The sequence below is a fragment of the Podarcis gaigeae genome (genome assembly GCF_964106915.1).
Source record: "Podarcis gaigeae genome assembly, chromosome: 13".
Lineage (NCBI taxonomy): Eukaryota > Metazoa > Chordata > Lepidosauria > Squamata > Lacertidae > Podarcis > Podarcis gaigeae.
Genome location: NC_139689.1, coordinates 55,785,831 through 55,799,109, shown reverse-complemented (window position 1 = coordinate 55,799,109; position 13,279 = coordinate 55,785,831). Strand labels below are relative to the sequence as shown.

Below are 13,279 nucleotides of genomic sequence, written 5' to 3'. Positions count from 1 at the left end.
AGCTACAGTTAGAACTGGATATGGAACAACTGATTGGTTCAAGTTACAGATAGGTAGCCGTGTTGGTCTGCCATAGTCAAAACAAAAAAAATTCCTTCCAGTAGCACCTTAAAGACCAACTAAGTTAGTTCTTGGTATGAGCTTTCGTGTGCATGCACACTTCTTCAGATAAGGTATCTAACTTAGTTGGTCTTTAAGGTGCTACTGGAAGGAATTTTTTTTGTTTTGATTGGTTCAAAATTGGGAAAGAAGTACGACAAGGCTGTATACTGTCTCCCTGCTTATTTAACTTATATGCAGAATTCATCATGCGAATTCTGGGCTGGGTGAATCCGAAGCCGGAATTAAGATTGCCAGAAGAAATATCAACAACCTCAGATATGCAGATGACACAACCTTGATGGCAGAAAGTGAGGAGGAATTAAAGAACCTTTTAATGAGGGTGAAAGAGGAGAGCACAAAACATGGTCTGAAGCTCAACATCAAAAAAACAAAGATCATGGCCACTAGTCCCATCACCTCCTGGCAAATAGAAGGGGAAGAAATGGAGGCAGTGAGAGATTTTACTTTCTTGGGCTCCATGATCACTGCAGATGGTGACAGCAGTCACGAAATTAAAAGACACCTGCTTCTTGGGAGAAAGGCGATGACAAACCTAGACAGCATCTTAAAAAGCATAAAGCCATGGTTTTCTCAGTAGTGATGTATGGAAATGAGAGCTGGACCATAAAGAAGGCTGATAGCTGAAGAATTGATGCTTTTGAATTCTGGTGCTGGAGGAGACTCTTGAGAGTCCCATGGACTGCAAGAAGATCAAACCTATCCATTCAGCCCTGAGTGCTCACTGGAAGGACAGATCGTGAAGCTGAGGCTCCAGTACTTTGGCCACCTCATGAGAAGAGAAGACTCCCTGGAAAAGACCCTGATGTTGGGAAAGATGGCGGGCACAAGGAGAAGGGGACGACAGAGGACCAGCATGAGTTTGACCAAACTGCGGGAGGCAGTGGAAGACAGGAGGGCCTGGCGTGCTCTGGTCCATGGAGTCACGAAGAGTCGGACATGACTAAACGACTAAACAACAACATTGTGGGTTTCTTTCTTTTTTATAAGAACCTGCTTTTATACTGTGCACATGTGCCTGCACGCGCATGTGTGTATCTTTCTCTCCCTTATTTTTAGGCAGGGAGGAATGGGCTGGTGACCAGCTATTCTTCCTCCATGCCTTTTTTCTCCATTCTCTCCTGGTTGGGATACAGAAACACACAAAGGGTTGTGTACACTACATCTTCCCTGGAAAAGCCCCCACTTCTGCTAGCAGAGCTGTTCCTTCTCCTTCTTCTGCAGGAGGGTCCCTTCTTATCCACCCCTCAGACTTTACCATGCCTGAGCTTCAGGCACTGTGGATCCACCATGCCTGTGCCTCCCCCCGCCTCCCCTTATTTCTATCTCAGCTGCTTGAACTGCGAAGCTGCCTGGCAGATCAAGCTGGAGTGCTGGCTGAGACTGAGAGGTGGCCACAGCCACCGGAGAAGGTTTAACTGTTCTGCGTTGACGGAGGGGCTGCTGTGCCAGCTGGACCAGAAATTGGGGGAGGCTGTAATGCTTGCAAGGTAGTCCCCAGAATCTCTTGCTCAATCTGCTGGTGGTTTTGCTGGCCACCTGGGCAAAGAAGCCCTGGAGGGCTTGGCAAGCCGAGAGGGAGAAAGGCAGCTGGGCAGGGGCCTGTGGTGACAGCTGGGAGGTGGGCGCAGCTCAGAAGGCCAAAGTCGCAGCAAGGAATAAAGCTCTTGGGGTGTGTTGGGGGCTGTTCCAGCTTAAGGAGCAATGTAGTAAAGACAGGGGGAGGGGAGTCCAGAAGAGGAGCCAAGCAGGGGGGGGGGGCAGACCACAGATGGATTTGCACAGGATGCAGTCGACAAGAATCACAAGATCATCAAGTTGGAAGGGACCTGAGGGTCATCTAGTCCAACCCCCTGCAATGTAGAAATCACAACTAAAGCATCCAAGACAGATGGCTATCCACCTCTGTTTAGGGTGTGAGCAGAGATACGGCAAGTTTTAAGAGTGGGGACTCCTGGCTTCCAGCAGACGTGCCCCTTCAGTGATATCAGAGCAGCTCAGCCAATGGCAGCCAGAGAATCACCTGTCATTAAAGTGGCACCGCAGGGTCAGAGTTTAGCTTGTGCCACCAAGAGGGATGAAGCAAGAAGGAAAAGGAAAAGGGGGGAGGCAGTTGGAGGGCGGAGAAGGCAATGGGGGAGATCCGTCCTCTTCCTAGGGGTTCTTTCTCCTGGTGATGCAGAACCATGCAAAAGCAAAATGACAAAAGTGTGCTTTTGATACCATCTGTGCAAGGAGATGCCTGTTCCTTATATTTCTGTCCTTTAGCCTTCCAGAATTTAATTTCTGGATCTGATATTCTATTTATTCTGGTCTCCCTGGATTTTGCTCTGCTCTTAAATTGCCCTCAAAGTGTTCTGTAAGTATTGGAGAAACGGGTGTTGGGTCTTCCCATCCACCCACATGTAAACCCCTCCCTCAATGAGCCGATACCCAGATCACTTTTACTCCATGGTGTGCTGTCCACTTCATAGGTAATTAGTTCAGAAATCCTTCAGGCAGAGGGCAAAACAGGGAAGAGGGTAACTGCAGCTTTGTAGGGGTGGAGCTCCCCAAACAAGAAATTTCCAAGCACTTTAAAGCATCAGCAGTGGCCAAAATCCAGCAGGGTTTTGCAGTTACCATGATTCTATTAAACAGAGCACAACAACAAACATAAGACAAGCGCTGCAGGATCAGGCCAAAGACCATCACGTCCAATCTCCTGTTCTCACAGCAGCCAACTAGACACCTCAATGGGAAACCTGCAAGCTGGACCCAAACGCAAGAGTGACACTCTCCCCACTTGCGATTCCTGGCAACAGTTATTTGTAGGAGCAGCTGCTTCTGATGGAGGTGGAACATAGCCTGGGGGGCTAGTTGCCATCCATAGCCCTCCTCCAGGAATTTGTCCAATCCTCTTTTAGAGCCAGCTAGGTTGGCACCTCCCTGCCTCTTGTGGGAGAGAGTTCCATAGTTTTAACTGTGCAGGGTGCAAAGAAGGACTTTCTTTTGTCTGTCCATTGGCTGACCCCAGTGCATTCAAGTCGGAGGGTGAATGTATCACTTTGTCCATGCTGTACACAGAAGCCCAGAGGGCTCGCATAGCCTTATGCTGAGAAACGCTGGTGATTTTGGAACGAGGACAGTGGTTATCCTCTCCAGTTAAAAGGTTTGGACAGCAGTAGCAGTGGGGGCAACGGACCCTCTGCTTGAGAGCAGTGATAGTAAGTAGCCCTGGGTTAGGCAGAGCAAAGGTCTGGCTCTAAGAGCATCTGGTCTGGCTGTATCTATGAATCTGGTGGCACTCATCTTGCTTCCTGCCCTTTCTCTTCTAGGCATCCAAACTGGAAAAGCAGAGCAGCCTGCCTGAAGGGGATTATGACAATGCCGTTCCTGCGCTGGAGCCCGACGAGACAGGGTAGGCATCAGGAGAGCATGGGCTGTGTATGAGTATTACTGTTGATTAGTATGATTAGTATTTATTACCCACACTTCACCGTAAGGGCCCAGAGCAGGTTGCAGCATTAAAACTAGCTGCATATGGAAAGTAAATTTAAGCAACTTACAAGCATAAAAGTAAGGTGGGCTCTACAAACTTTGTCTCAGGTGATAAAGGCCAGGGTCAAGAGGAGCCTTTTCAGCCTTTGCTGGAGGCTATATAATGCAGGCTCCAGGTGCCTCTGTGAGGAGGGGGGAGGTCCCTAGGTCAGAACCCAAGAAGGTCTTTTCTGTGCTTGAGGTGTATATGTGGGTTGGAGCTTTGGACACCCAATGTTCTCACCTTGAATTGGGCCCGGTAAGGAGCTGGCAACCAGTGTGGCTGTTTTAAAACAGGGCTTATATGAAATCTAAATGGGTGGGAAACCCATGAAGACTTCCAGAGGTTTCTGGACTCCAGCCTCCCGTCATCCCTGAGCATTGCCCATGCTGGCTTCAGGGGCTGCTGGGTTGGAGTCCTGCGACCTCTGGAGGGTCCTCCACAAGCAGTGTTGTCCCTGTCCTGGTTTGTAGCTGGGCTCACACACAGCCTCCTCTGCCAGCTGGAGGCCCTCCACCTCTTGCAGGACTCCAACTCCCAGCAGCCAGGGATTGTGGGATCTGAAGTCCAGCAGCGGCCAAAAGTCCACAGATAACACAGGGTCCCTTCAGTTCCTTTCAAAGCGCAACATGGCAACCCTCAAGACTGGGCAGGAAGTTTTGCTGAGCACATGCCTCAGTGTGACTCCTGTAATCAAGCCAGGTTGCATTTTCACAAGCGAGTGAAGAAAAGCCCCCCCCCCCCCCCCCGGCCTCCCCGGTTCTCTCCCCAAATGGCCCTGGGTAAAGCTGTAGGCAGTGAGCCAGAGCCTCCAAGAAGCAGATCTTTTCTGGGCCTTGTTCATGACTGCCTACAAGTGGAGGATGAATCTTAGGGTGAAGGAGGTTGCCTGTTCTTTACCTGACAGCCAAGCCCAGCTGGCTAGGGACTTGGGGTGGAGAGCAAAGAGCACCGTTGGCAGCCTTGCAGATGTCCCCCCCCCCCGCCCCCCAGTTTCTTTAGTGGCTTGTTTCATATCAGTCTTCAAAGGGAGAGGAATCATAGAATCGAATCATAGAATCATAGAGTTGGAAGAGACCACAAGGGCCATCGAGTCCAACCCCCTGCCAAGCAGGAAACACCATCAGAGCACTCCTGACATATGGTTGTCAAGCCTCTGCTTAAAGACCTCCAAAGAAGGAGACTCCACCACACTCCTTGGCAGCAAATTCCACTGTCAAACAGCTCTTACTGTCAGGAAGTTCTTCCTAATGTTTAGGTGGAATCTTCTTTCTTGTAGTTTGGATCCATTGCTCCGTGTCCGCTTCTCTGGAGCAGCAGAAAACAACCTTTCTCCCTCCTCAATGTGACATCCTTTTATATATTTGAACATGGCTATCATATCACCCCTTAACCTCCTCTTCTCCAGGCTAAACATGCCCAGCTCCCTTAGCCGTTCCTCATAAGGCATCGTTTCCAGGCCTTTGACCATTTTGGTTGCCCTCCTCTGGACACGTTCCAGTTCGTCAGTGTCCTTCTTGAACTGTGGTGCCCAGAACTGGACACAGTACTCCAGGTGAGGTCTGACCAGAGCAGAATACAGTGGCACTATTACTTCCCTTGTGCCACTGTATTCTGCTCTGGTCAGACTTCACCTGGAGTACTGTGTCCAGTTCTGGGCACCACAGTTATCCTCTGGAAATTCTCTCTTGGCCACTTGGCAGAAATTCAGTCAGGCAAGTGGCCCTCTGAAACGCTTGCGTGTGTGTGTGTTGGCAGAATCGGCAGGAAGGCCAGGCAGCGAAGCACCTTCCGACAGGGAGAAGGGCCCACCTCCGAGGCCAAGGACCCAGATGGCAGCCCCAGCCTCCCCAGCACAGAGGACGTAATTCGGAAAACAGAGCAGATCACCAAGAACATCCAGGAGCTTCTGCGGGCAGCTCAGGAGAACCAACACGACAGGTGAGGAGGCCAGGAAGTCAGAGCAGAGGTCCCTGGAAGAAGCGCTAGAGTATCCTGGTCTGCATTGAGCAAAAGTGCTCTTCCCCCATCAGGAGGGATCCTGGAATCAATTAGATGAGGCAGCATGCAGGGTGATGATGATGCGTGTGTGTCTTGCAAGTGTGGGTTGACGTCCTTCTTTCTTTAAAGAAAGAGAGGCCCAAATTCTTGTACACCTGGCTGGCTTTGCTACCTTTTCCATCCAAGGCAACTGGCAGCTTTTATTTTCATCCTTCTGGACCTCCTAACAGGCCAGGATCTGGTGCTTAAAATCATGCCTTCCTCCTCTTTAGCTGGCAAAGGGTGTGTCTACAAGAGGAGTCCTGAGCTACACAAGTATCTGGTGGTGTCCTGGATTTTCCCACACCCCTTCCTGCTCGCCCCATTCGGGGTTGGAGGGGTGTCAAGAGGCAGAAGTGACCCTGGGCGTTTGGGAGGGGGGAAGCTTGAGTCACATGTGTGTCCTCTTGAGCAAAAGTGTAGGTTATGACTGCTTTATGCGCTCCTTGGTTCTGCAAGCGCTCCGTTGGGCTGTGAGGTGCTCCTGTGCTGAGTTAACTGCAGAAAAACCTCTCTCTCCTCTCTCTCTGTCTCTCTCTCTGGTTTTCCTCCTTGGGGTGCCCAGGCCATTCAGGCACAGCAGCGCCCCCAAGCTTAGGCACAGCCTGGGCTGTTTCAGTCCCCTGGTTCCATGGGCCGAGCGAGCTTCTCTGCAGCCTCTGACCCTCCGGCAGCCTGACCCTCCCACCACCTGGTATTCTGGCCTCTGTCCCTGCCTCCCAGGCACAGTGTCCTTTTTCTTTCTTTGGGGTCCTCCCCTCCCCTCCCAAGCATGGGGTGTTTAGCGGTTATGCAAGAAAGGCTGCAGAACACCCTGGCCCAGCCTGCTCAGACCATTTGGGAGAGGAGCTGGGGTTTGGTGGGAGTGCAGTTTGGGGCCAGCAAGCGGGGGGAGGGTTCCTTCATCCAGCCTGGCATTTTTTTGTCTGCTCCGTCCCTGGTACCCTAATGTGCAGCAGTGAAAGGGGAAACCTTCTTTGACCATCCACAGGGGTGTCACCTGCTCAGCTGGCACCCTGTGTTTCATCACAGGTTGTACTTGCCTCGTGGGACTTTCTGAGCTCACTTGAGGGCAGAAAACAGAAGCGCAGACAGCTGATGTCTGAAAGAGAGACCTAAATCCAGATGAAGAATCCTGTACCTCTGAGAAGCCCCACAAGAGCTAAGGGAAAAGGTTGAGGCCCTGGCATTTGGTGATGGGACACCCCCTCCTCAACCATGGAGAAAGATGGCCTGGGAACAGGATGAGTGCTAAGAGGCAGGGAGTGGGAAGGTGCAAGGGAGGGGCTTCATCTTTGAGCTTTAGGAAGGTCCTGGCTGCTCTTGGAGCACAGCAGGAGCTCTGCTGATCCTAGGTGGGCTTGCTGAAATGGGCTTTTCATTTTCTTGTTCAGGTGAGGGATGTGTGTCCCTCCCACACACAGTTGAACTCCAACTCCCAGCATGGTCCTATAGTCCAATGGCATCTAGAGGGCTGCACAAGTTGTTCAGCCCTCTTGTACATGTTCAACTGGAACTCACTGCCACAGGAGGCAGGGATGACCACTGGCTTAGATGGCTTTAAAAGGGCATTGGACAAATACAGGGAGGAGAATAAGGCTCTTAGCCGTGATGACTCTGCTCCCTGGGTCCCATCGCCATCCTCCTGGGGTCTGGCGGCAACTGTTTGGGCTCCACATCTATCTCCACCTCTGATGGGCTTTAGATGAGACCTTCCTTGCCTCAAGCAACTTTCCTGCATAATCGTCCATGACTGACCCAGCTCCCCATCTCACCTGCCTGCCTGTCTCTCTGTGGCTTAAGTTTGGGGAGGAGCATGGAGGTTGGGCATGCAGCTGGTAGCAAGGAGGTGTGTGTGTGTGTGTGTGTGTGTGTGTGTGTGTTGACTGGGGGACTAATGCACACATGGCTGGGGCACAATCCCTGGCTAACAGTTCTGCGTGCACCAGTTGGATCTCGTGGGCTGTGTGGGTCTTGGCACTTCAGGCACACAGGCTCCAATCACGTCACTTTTTGGGGAGCAATTTTGGACACTATGATAAGCATTTTGCCCCTCCTCCCTGCTAGCTCCTCTCCACGATGGCTCTGCTCTGCCTCTACAGTTGGGGGAAGCAGTGCTTCTGAATCCCAGTTGCTGGAAACTGCAAGAGGGGAGAGGGCTCTGGGGCTTGGATCCCTCTTGCGGGTTTCTAACAGGCATCTCGTTGGCCCCTGTAAGTACAGAAAACTGGACTCGGTGTGCCCTTGGCTTGATCCAGTAGTCTGTTCTTAAGTTCTTAGGACCATTGCTCTCTGAAAGGAACAGTTTGCATCTCCTCTGCTCTCTCCCAGCACAATGAGACTCTTTTCTATGAGACAACTTAAAGCTTTTCTTCTGGCTACTATTTTTATTTTAAAGTCTCCACATCAAGCATTTGGACTTCCCAGCTGTACTTCTTGTGTTGCCACTTGCCAAGGTGCATGAGGTGGGCCTGGATGTGTGGACACCCTTGTTTTTAATGGCTTTGCCTCTGCAGCAACTAATGTCACCTTTTGTGGCCTTGGGGGTGGGGGAACTAGCTTCCCTTAGAATGACCTGCCCCCTCTCTCCCCTTGCAGCTACATCCCCTGCTCAGAAAGGATCCACGTGGCAGTGACGGAGATGGCTGCCCTCTTTCCAAAAGTGAGTAGCCCTGCAGAGGTCAGAGGGGGGCTCTGAATGTGGTGGCCAGCCTTTGGAAAGGACCAGAGGACTTATTTCATTTCACCTTTATTTCCAAGGAGCTCAAGGGAGCGTGCATGGTTCTTCCCACTCCTCATTTAATCCCCACAACAGCTGTGTGAGGTTGGTTAGGCTGAGAGAGGCAGTGACTAGACCAAGGTCACACCCATTGAGCTTCCTGCCCAAGTGGGGATTTGAACCCTGGCCTCTCTGAGGTCTTAGCCCGGCACTCTAACCAGGACACCCCGCTGGCTCTCTTGGGAGAACAGCCACAGGAAGTGGTCTTAGGCCAGACACACCAGGGGTCCCTCTAGCTCGGCACTGGCTGTCTCCATGGATGGGTGGCAGATCTGTAGGGTTTTGGACAAAGGGTCTGCATGCAGAGTGGGCTCCTTTGCCAGCCGTGAAGCTCTCTATTCCCATCCCGTCCTTATTAGTTTCTTTAAATGCAATATTTCATTGTGAGTTTTGTAAATAATAAAATATATTATAGTTATGTAAATCATCTTAATGTCCAGAGACTGGTAACATCTAACCAGATCTAAAGAGAAAGGGAATTCTGACACAATCATATTGTATACAGAGATGTAAAACGTTATACATTCTGCTGCTCACACCTGAATCTCTGGCTGAGCGACACAGCAAGAAATAATCCAGGTTTGCCCACACTGAGTGAATAGTCAAAGGACAAGAAGGAGAGTCTGACTAAACAGCAGGAAAAGTTATCTGACAGTAAGGAAGTCTCTCAGAAGGTGGTGGGCTCCCTTTCACTGGAAGTTTTCAAACAAAGGTTGTATGGCTGCCTGTCAGGGATTCTTTAGCTGTGATTCCTGCATTGCAGTGGGTAAGGACCAGATGACCCCTGGGGGTCCCTTCCAGTGCTACAGTTCTGATTCTAGGACACTGGAGCCAGTCTCAGCTCCCTGGATGAAGCCTTTCTCCAGGCCTAACAGTAAATCCTCTTAGGTCAGTGGTGGCGAACCTATGGCACGCGTGCCAGAGTGGGCATGCGGAGCCCTCACTGCTGGCACACATGCCATTGGCCCATCCGCGCTGTTGTTTTGTTGTTTTTTCCATTTGTGCTCCACCTCCTCCCCATGCTTCTTCGTGCATCCACTGCTTAAACCCAGAACTTTTCTTTTTCTTTTTTGCTGGTAGCCGGCGATTGTGTTCGGTGATTGGTCTGTTTTTCAATTGGCTACAGCAGTGGCTGTTTCTGATTAGACATAACAGTGTTCGTTATTTGACCCTCGTGATTTTTTTTCTGCACTTTTTCCGGTGCTGGGTGGTAGTTCCCAGCTCCCCCCTCCAAGCCAGGCCTCGTCCATTCCCTTCTGCCGCCCCCCCCCACTCCAATCCTCCGCAGGCTCCTCGTCTCCCTTGGGCTTGACCTGCCTGGGCTAGGAGGGCACCTGTGCCCGCCACCTACCTGCGTGCCTGGCCCAACCCAGCCTCACCCCTTTGCCGTTGCCGGAGGGAAGGAGGGAGGGAGGAAGATGGGGAAGACCACACCGGGGTAGCAGGCAGGCACGGCTGTTGGGCTGGCTGGCTGGGGTGGGGGCTCTCCCTCTCCCTCTCCTCCTGTCCACTGCTCACCTGGCCCCAGGGCTGCTCTGTCCTCCCCATCGCATCAGCCTGAGAACGAGCCAGCCAGCTAGCCGGGGAGCGCGCCCAGCGCATCTGGTGGGAGGGGGGGAAGACTGAGGTAGTGAGAACCGCAGCAATTTTTCTGTTCTGTCTCTCCCCCAGAAAGCTCAAAAACTTTGGGCACTTTGCAATAAATAAATGGGTTTTGGTTTGCAGTTTGGGCACTTGGTCTCTAAAAGGTTTGCCACCACTGTCTTAGGTGCACACAACGGAAGCAACTGCTGATACATTTTTGCAGTGGAAAGAAAATATTTGGCCCTTTGACCTATCTTCCTCTCTGCATGCTCCTTTAGCCCCCTGCCTCTGATGTTCATGCAGAAGTGCTGCTCTAGCTGAGTGGTGCCTGCCCCCCTGTGTCATGCTTTCCCCCCTTTTCCTCTGTCCTCCCCAGAAGCCCAAGTCTGAGCTGGTGCGCACCTCTCTGCGGCTGCTGACCTCCAGTGCCTTCCGACTGCATTCCGAGTGCACCAAGGCCCTTCCGCCGGAGTCCTGCCCCCTGGCCGACATCCAGCTGGTCACCCAGCAGGTCATTCAGTGCGCCTATGACATCGCCAAAGCTGCCAAGCAGCTGGTCACCATCACAACCAAGGAGAACACCAACTGAGGCCGCCGTGTCCCCCCACCTCCTCAGCAGGCCTCCTGCAAAGGGTTGGCTTGGAAGCTGAACATTTTCATGTTTTTTACAGGAGTATTTAAGGTGGTGCATTACTTCTTTTTTAAAAAGGAATCTCAGTATTAAAGGGGTTTTGCATGTTTCCCCCCCCTCAAAAGGACCCCCCCCCCGAATTAATGTAACCCACTGCCTTATTTTATGCCTGTATTGCCAGTGTAAAGAGGGTGTCAGTGTATGGAACGTCATGAGCCAATCTTCGCATCAACCGCTCTCACAGGGATGTGTGTGTGTATCTGGGGCAGGAAGTGGCGGGGAGGGTCGCACTCTGCACCATTTGTGAACTGAAATGCACATATCAGGATACAGGGCACATATCCCCAAGTCTTGTTATGCAGCTGTTTGACACACCTGAACCACTATGTTGCACGTACCACTAACCTCTGAAGAGCGGGGGTAGGTAAGGACACCCCCCCAACATGATCCCTGCCAATCAGTACCCACCCCTTGTGAAATACCAGGCCATCAAAGGCTTGCTACAAAATGGTAGGACTAGCCTCCCGACCCCTTTAATATTTTAGTCTCCTGGGACTCTTCTTTGCTTTCCATGGTGGAAGCAGATGGGAGTGTCTCAGATTTTTTTTGGCCCCAGTTCATATGGATCTTTGAGAAAGTGCTTTTCATGACATGACTGCACCACAAAGCTTTCCTAGGGCAGAAAATTATTTTTTTTCTTGTCCTGTTTCTGCTCACCCGCCCCCACTCCTCCTTTGGGGTATCTGCATTCCTGGGAGGATGGCTTGCTGGTGGTGGCTGTGCCGGGAGCGGTGCACTGCAGGGAGTGTCTAGTTGCAGGTGGGACTGAAGGTCCATCTTGGGTGGCAAAGGTACAGTGGAACCCTGCCTGGATTTGGGGAGGAGTAAGAGACTGATTGTCTTGTTTTTTTTTGGTGGGGGGAAGAGAACTGCTGGTGTTGAGAGCTGGGCTTGGTGTCCTGTCCCATTTGAGCCCCGACAACCTTGCTTCTTGAGAGCCACTGTTCCTGTGTTCACCAAGGCGGCAGGGCAGGGTGACATTAAGAAAGGGGGCAGCTGTGCAGAGTGGCTGAGAAAGCCTCTGCTTTGCTGTTGGGTGTCCAAGTGGTCCAGTGGATGCCATGGTTTGCAGACAAGATGCCGTGAAGCAGAGTGGCCCAGCCAGGGTGTGTGTGTAGAGAGAGGAAGCAGCTGGGGAGGGTGTAGAGAGAGGAAGGTGGACCCTGTTCCAGAGGCTGAATGCGCCTGCTGGTGAAAGGATCATAGTAATTCCTGCTAGGTTGGCAATTTGGCTGGTGTTTCATGGAACAAAACAGGTTCCATTGGTGGGCATGCATGAGAGAGGTTCCTACACTAGAGCACATTGGTTGCACAGAAGCCCTGCTGCCATCACTAGGCCTTGAGGGAGTGGTGACAGGTTTGTCTTGTTGGGTTTGGTGGGTCTTAAATGGCCCTCTATGGCGAGAACTAGGTCTGGGTCAGGAGCCTCTCTCCCCCCTTATGCCCAGTTGCCCAGTCTGATCCTCAGTGCTGCAGAACATCCTTTGTGCCACTTGAGGGGAGTCTTCCCTGGGGAAGGCGGTTCAGGGGGCAAGTCTGCATTGTGTGTGTCTGGGGGAAGAGATTTCTGGGATGGTCCCAACAGCATGCAGCATGCTGTGTAGTGATTTCTGGCAGGGGCCCTTTAACAAACAGCTGATTTTGTCCAGCGACAGCCCCACCCCCTCCCTTCATCTTGGTGCGTCTGGGCCACCCCACTAGTAAAGGGTTCCGATGAATCCGGAGAAATTCTTATGAATTCTGCTGAATTGCTGAATGGAGAAAGTCTTGGGCTACAGCCGGCCTGTGAGAGTTTGGTGCTCAAGGTGGAAAACCCAAAGGGCAGCCTGTGGGCACGTCATGCCCAATTCTGTGCACACCTGTCTCATAACAAGCAAGAGCTGTGTGCAAGGGTGCCTTGTGGTGCTCTGGGTTCACCTCCCACTCATTCCACTGCAGCCTTCCACCCCAGGACAAGACCCACTTAGCTCCTCTTCTCTTAAGAGTCTGGCCAAAATGTACGCACAAAACCGAGAGGGTCTCGGGTCTGGGGAAATAGGAAGCTTGAGGCTGGCTGGGCCTGGCAAGCAAGTCAACCTTCCTCCTGCCCTGCCTAGTGCTCCCCCCGGCAGGCTCTGCCACGGCCCGCGAAGTTGCCAGCTCACTGCAGGGTACTGCTTCTGTACAAGCAGAGGAGGCGATCTACCCACCTGCATGCCACTCATAGGAAATGGGCAGACTGGCTGTCTGCTCCAGGGATGCTTGGCTGGTGGTGGTGGTTTCTGGGTTTAGAAGCAGCAGTCCAACTTGAGGGGGGGGGTGTGAGTGTGTGTGTGTGTTTTACCCTGTTGGTATTTATCTATTAAAAGAAACCAAACCAAGTGCCATAATAATGTTGGATGCTGATGTTACCTTGTAATTAACTACCTTTTTAAAAAGTATTGTACTATTTTTGGGTTTAAAGAAACAAACAAAAAAGGTAGAACAGGTATCTTGCTTTTTCTGTTCTTGTCTCCTGGTTTTGTCTTCTTGCAAACAGTGTTGACCAGCACAAAATGTTGGCTGA

The 13,279-nt window shown here is 51.7% G+C and overlaps 1 protein-coding gene across 11 annotated transcripts in view; it reads left to right on the top strand.

Annotated features, from left to right (window-relative positions):
* The window catches only part of GIT2 (GIT ArfGAP 2), a 48,344-nt gene extending 35,142 nt beyond the window's left edge, over positions 1-13,202 (top strand). For 6 of the 11 annotated variants that reach the window (XM_083710111.1, XM_083710112.1, XM_083710108.1 and 3 more), the window contains 4 exons: positions 3,438-3,520; positions 5,399-5,581; positions 8,279-8,342; positions 10,420-13,202. In XM_083710111.1, the coding sequence (XP_083566237.1) occupies positions 3,438-3,520; positions 5,399-5,581; positions 8,279-8,342; positions 10,420-10,632 (543 nt within the window). In that variant the 3' untranslated portion in view covers positions 10,633-13,202. Of the gene's footprint in view, positions 1-3,437; positions 3,521-5,398; positions 5,582-6,245; positions 6,375-8,278; positions 8,343-10,419 lie in introns of all 11 variants that reach the window. The other 5 variants (XM_083710106.1, XM_083710114.1, XM_083710109.1 and 2 more) reach the window with 1 other exon arrangement.
* The last annotated feature ends 77 nt before the right edge of the window (positions 13,203-13,279 follow it).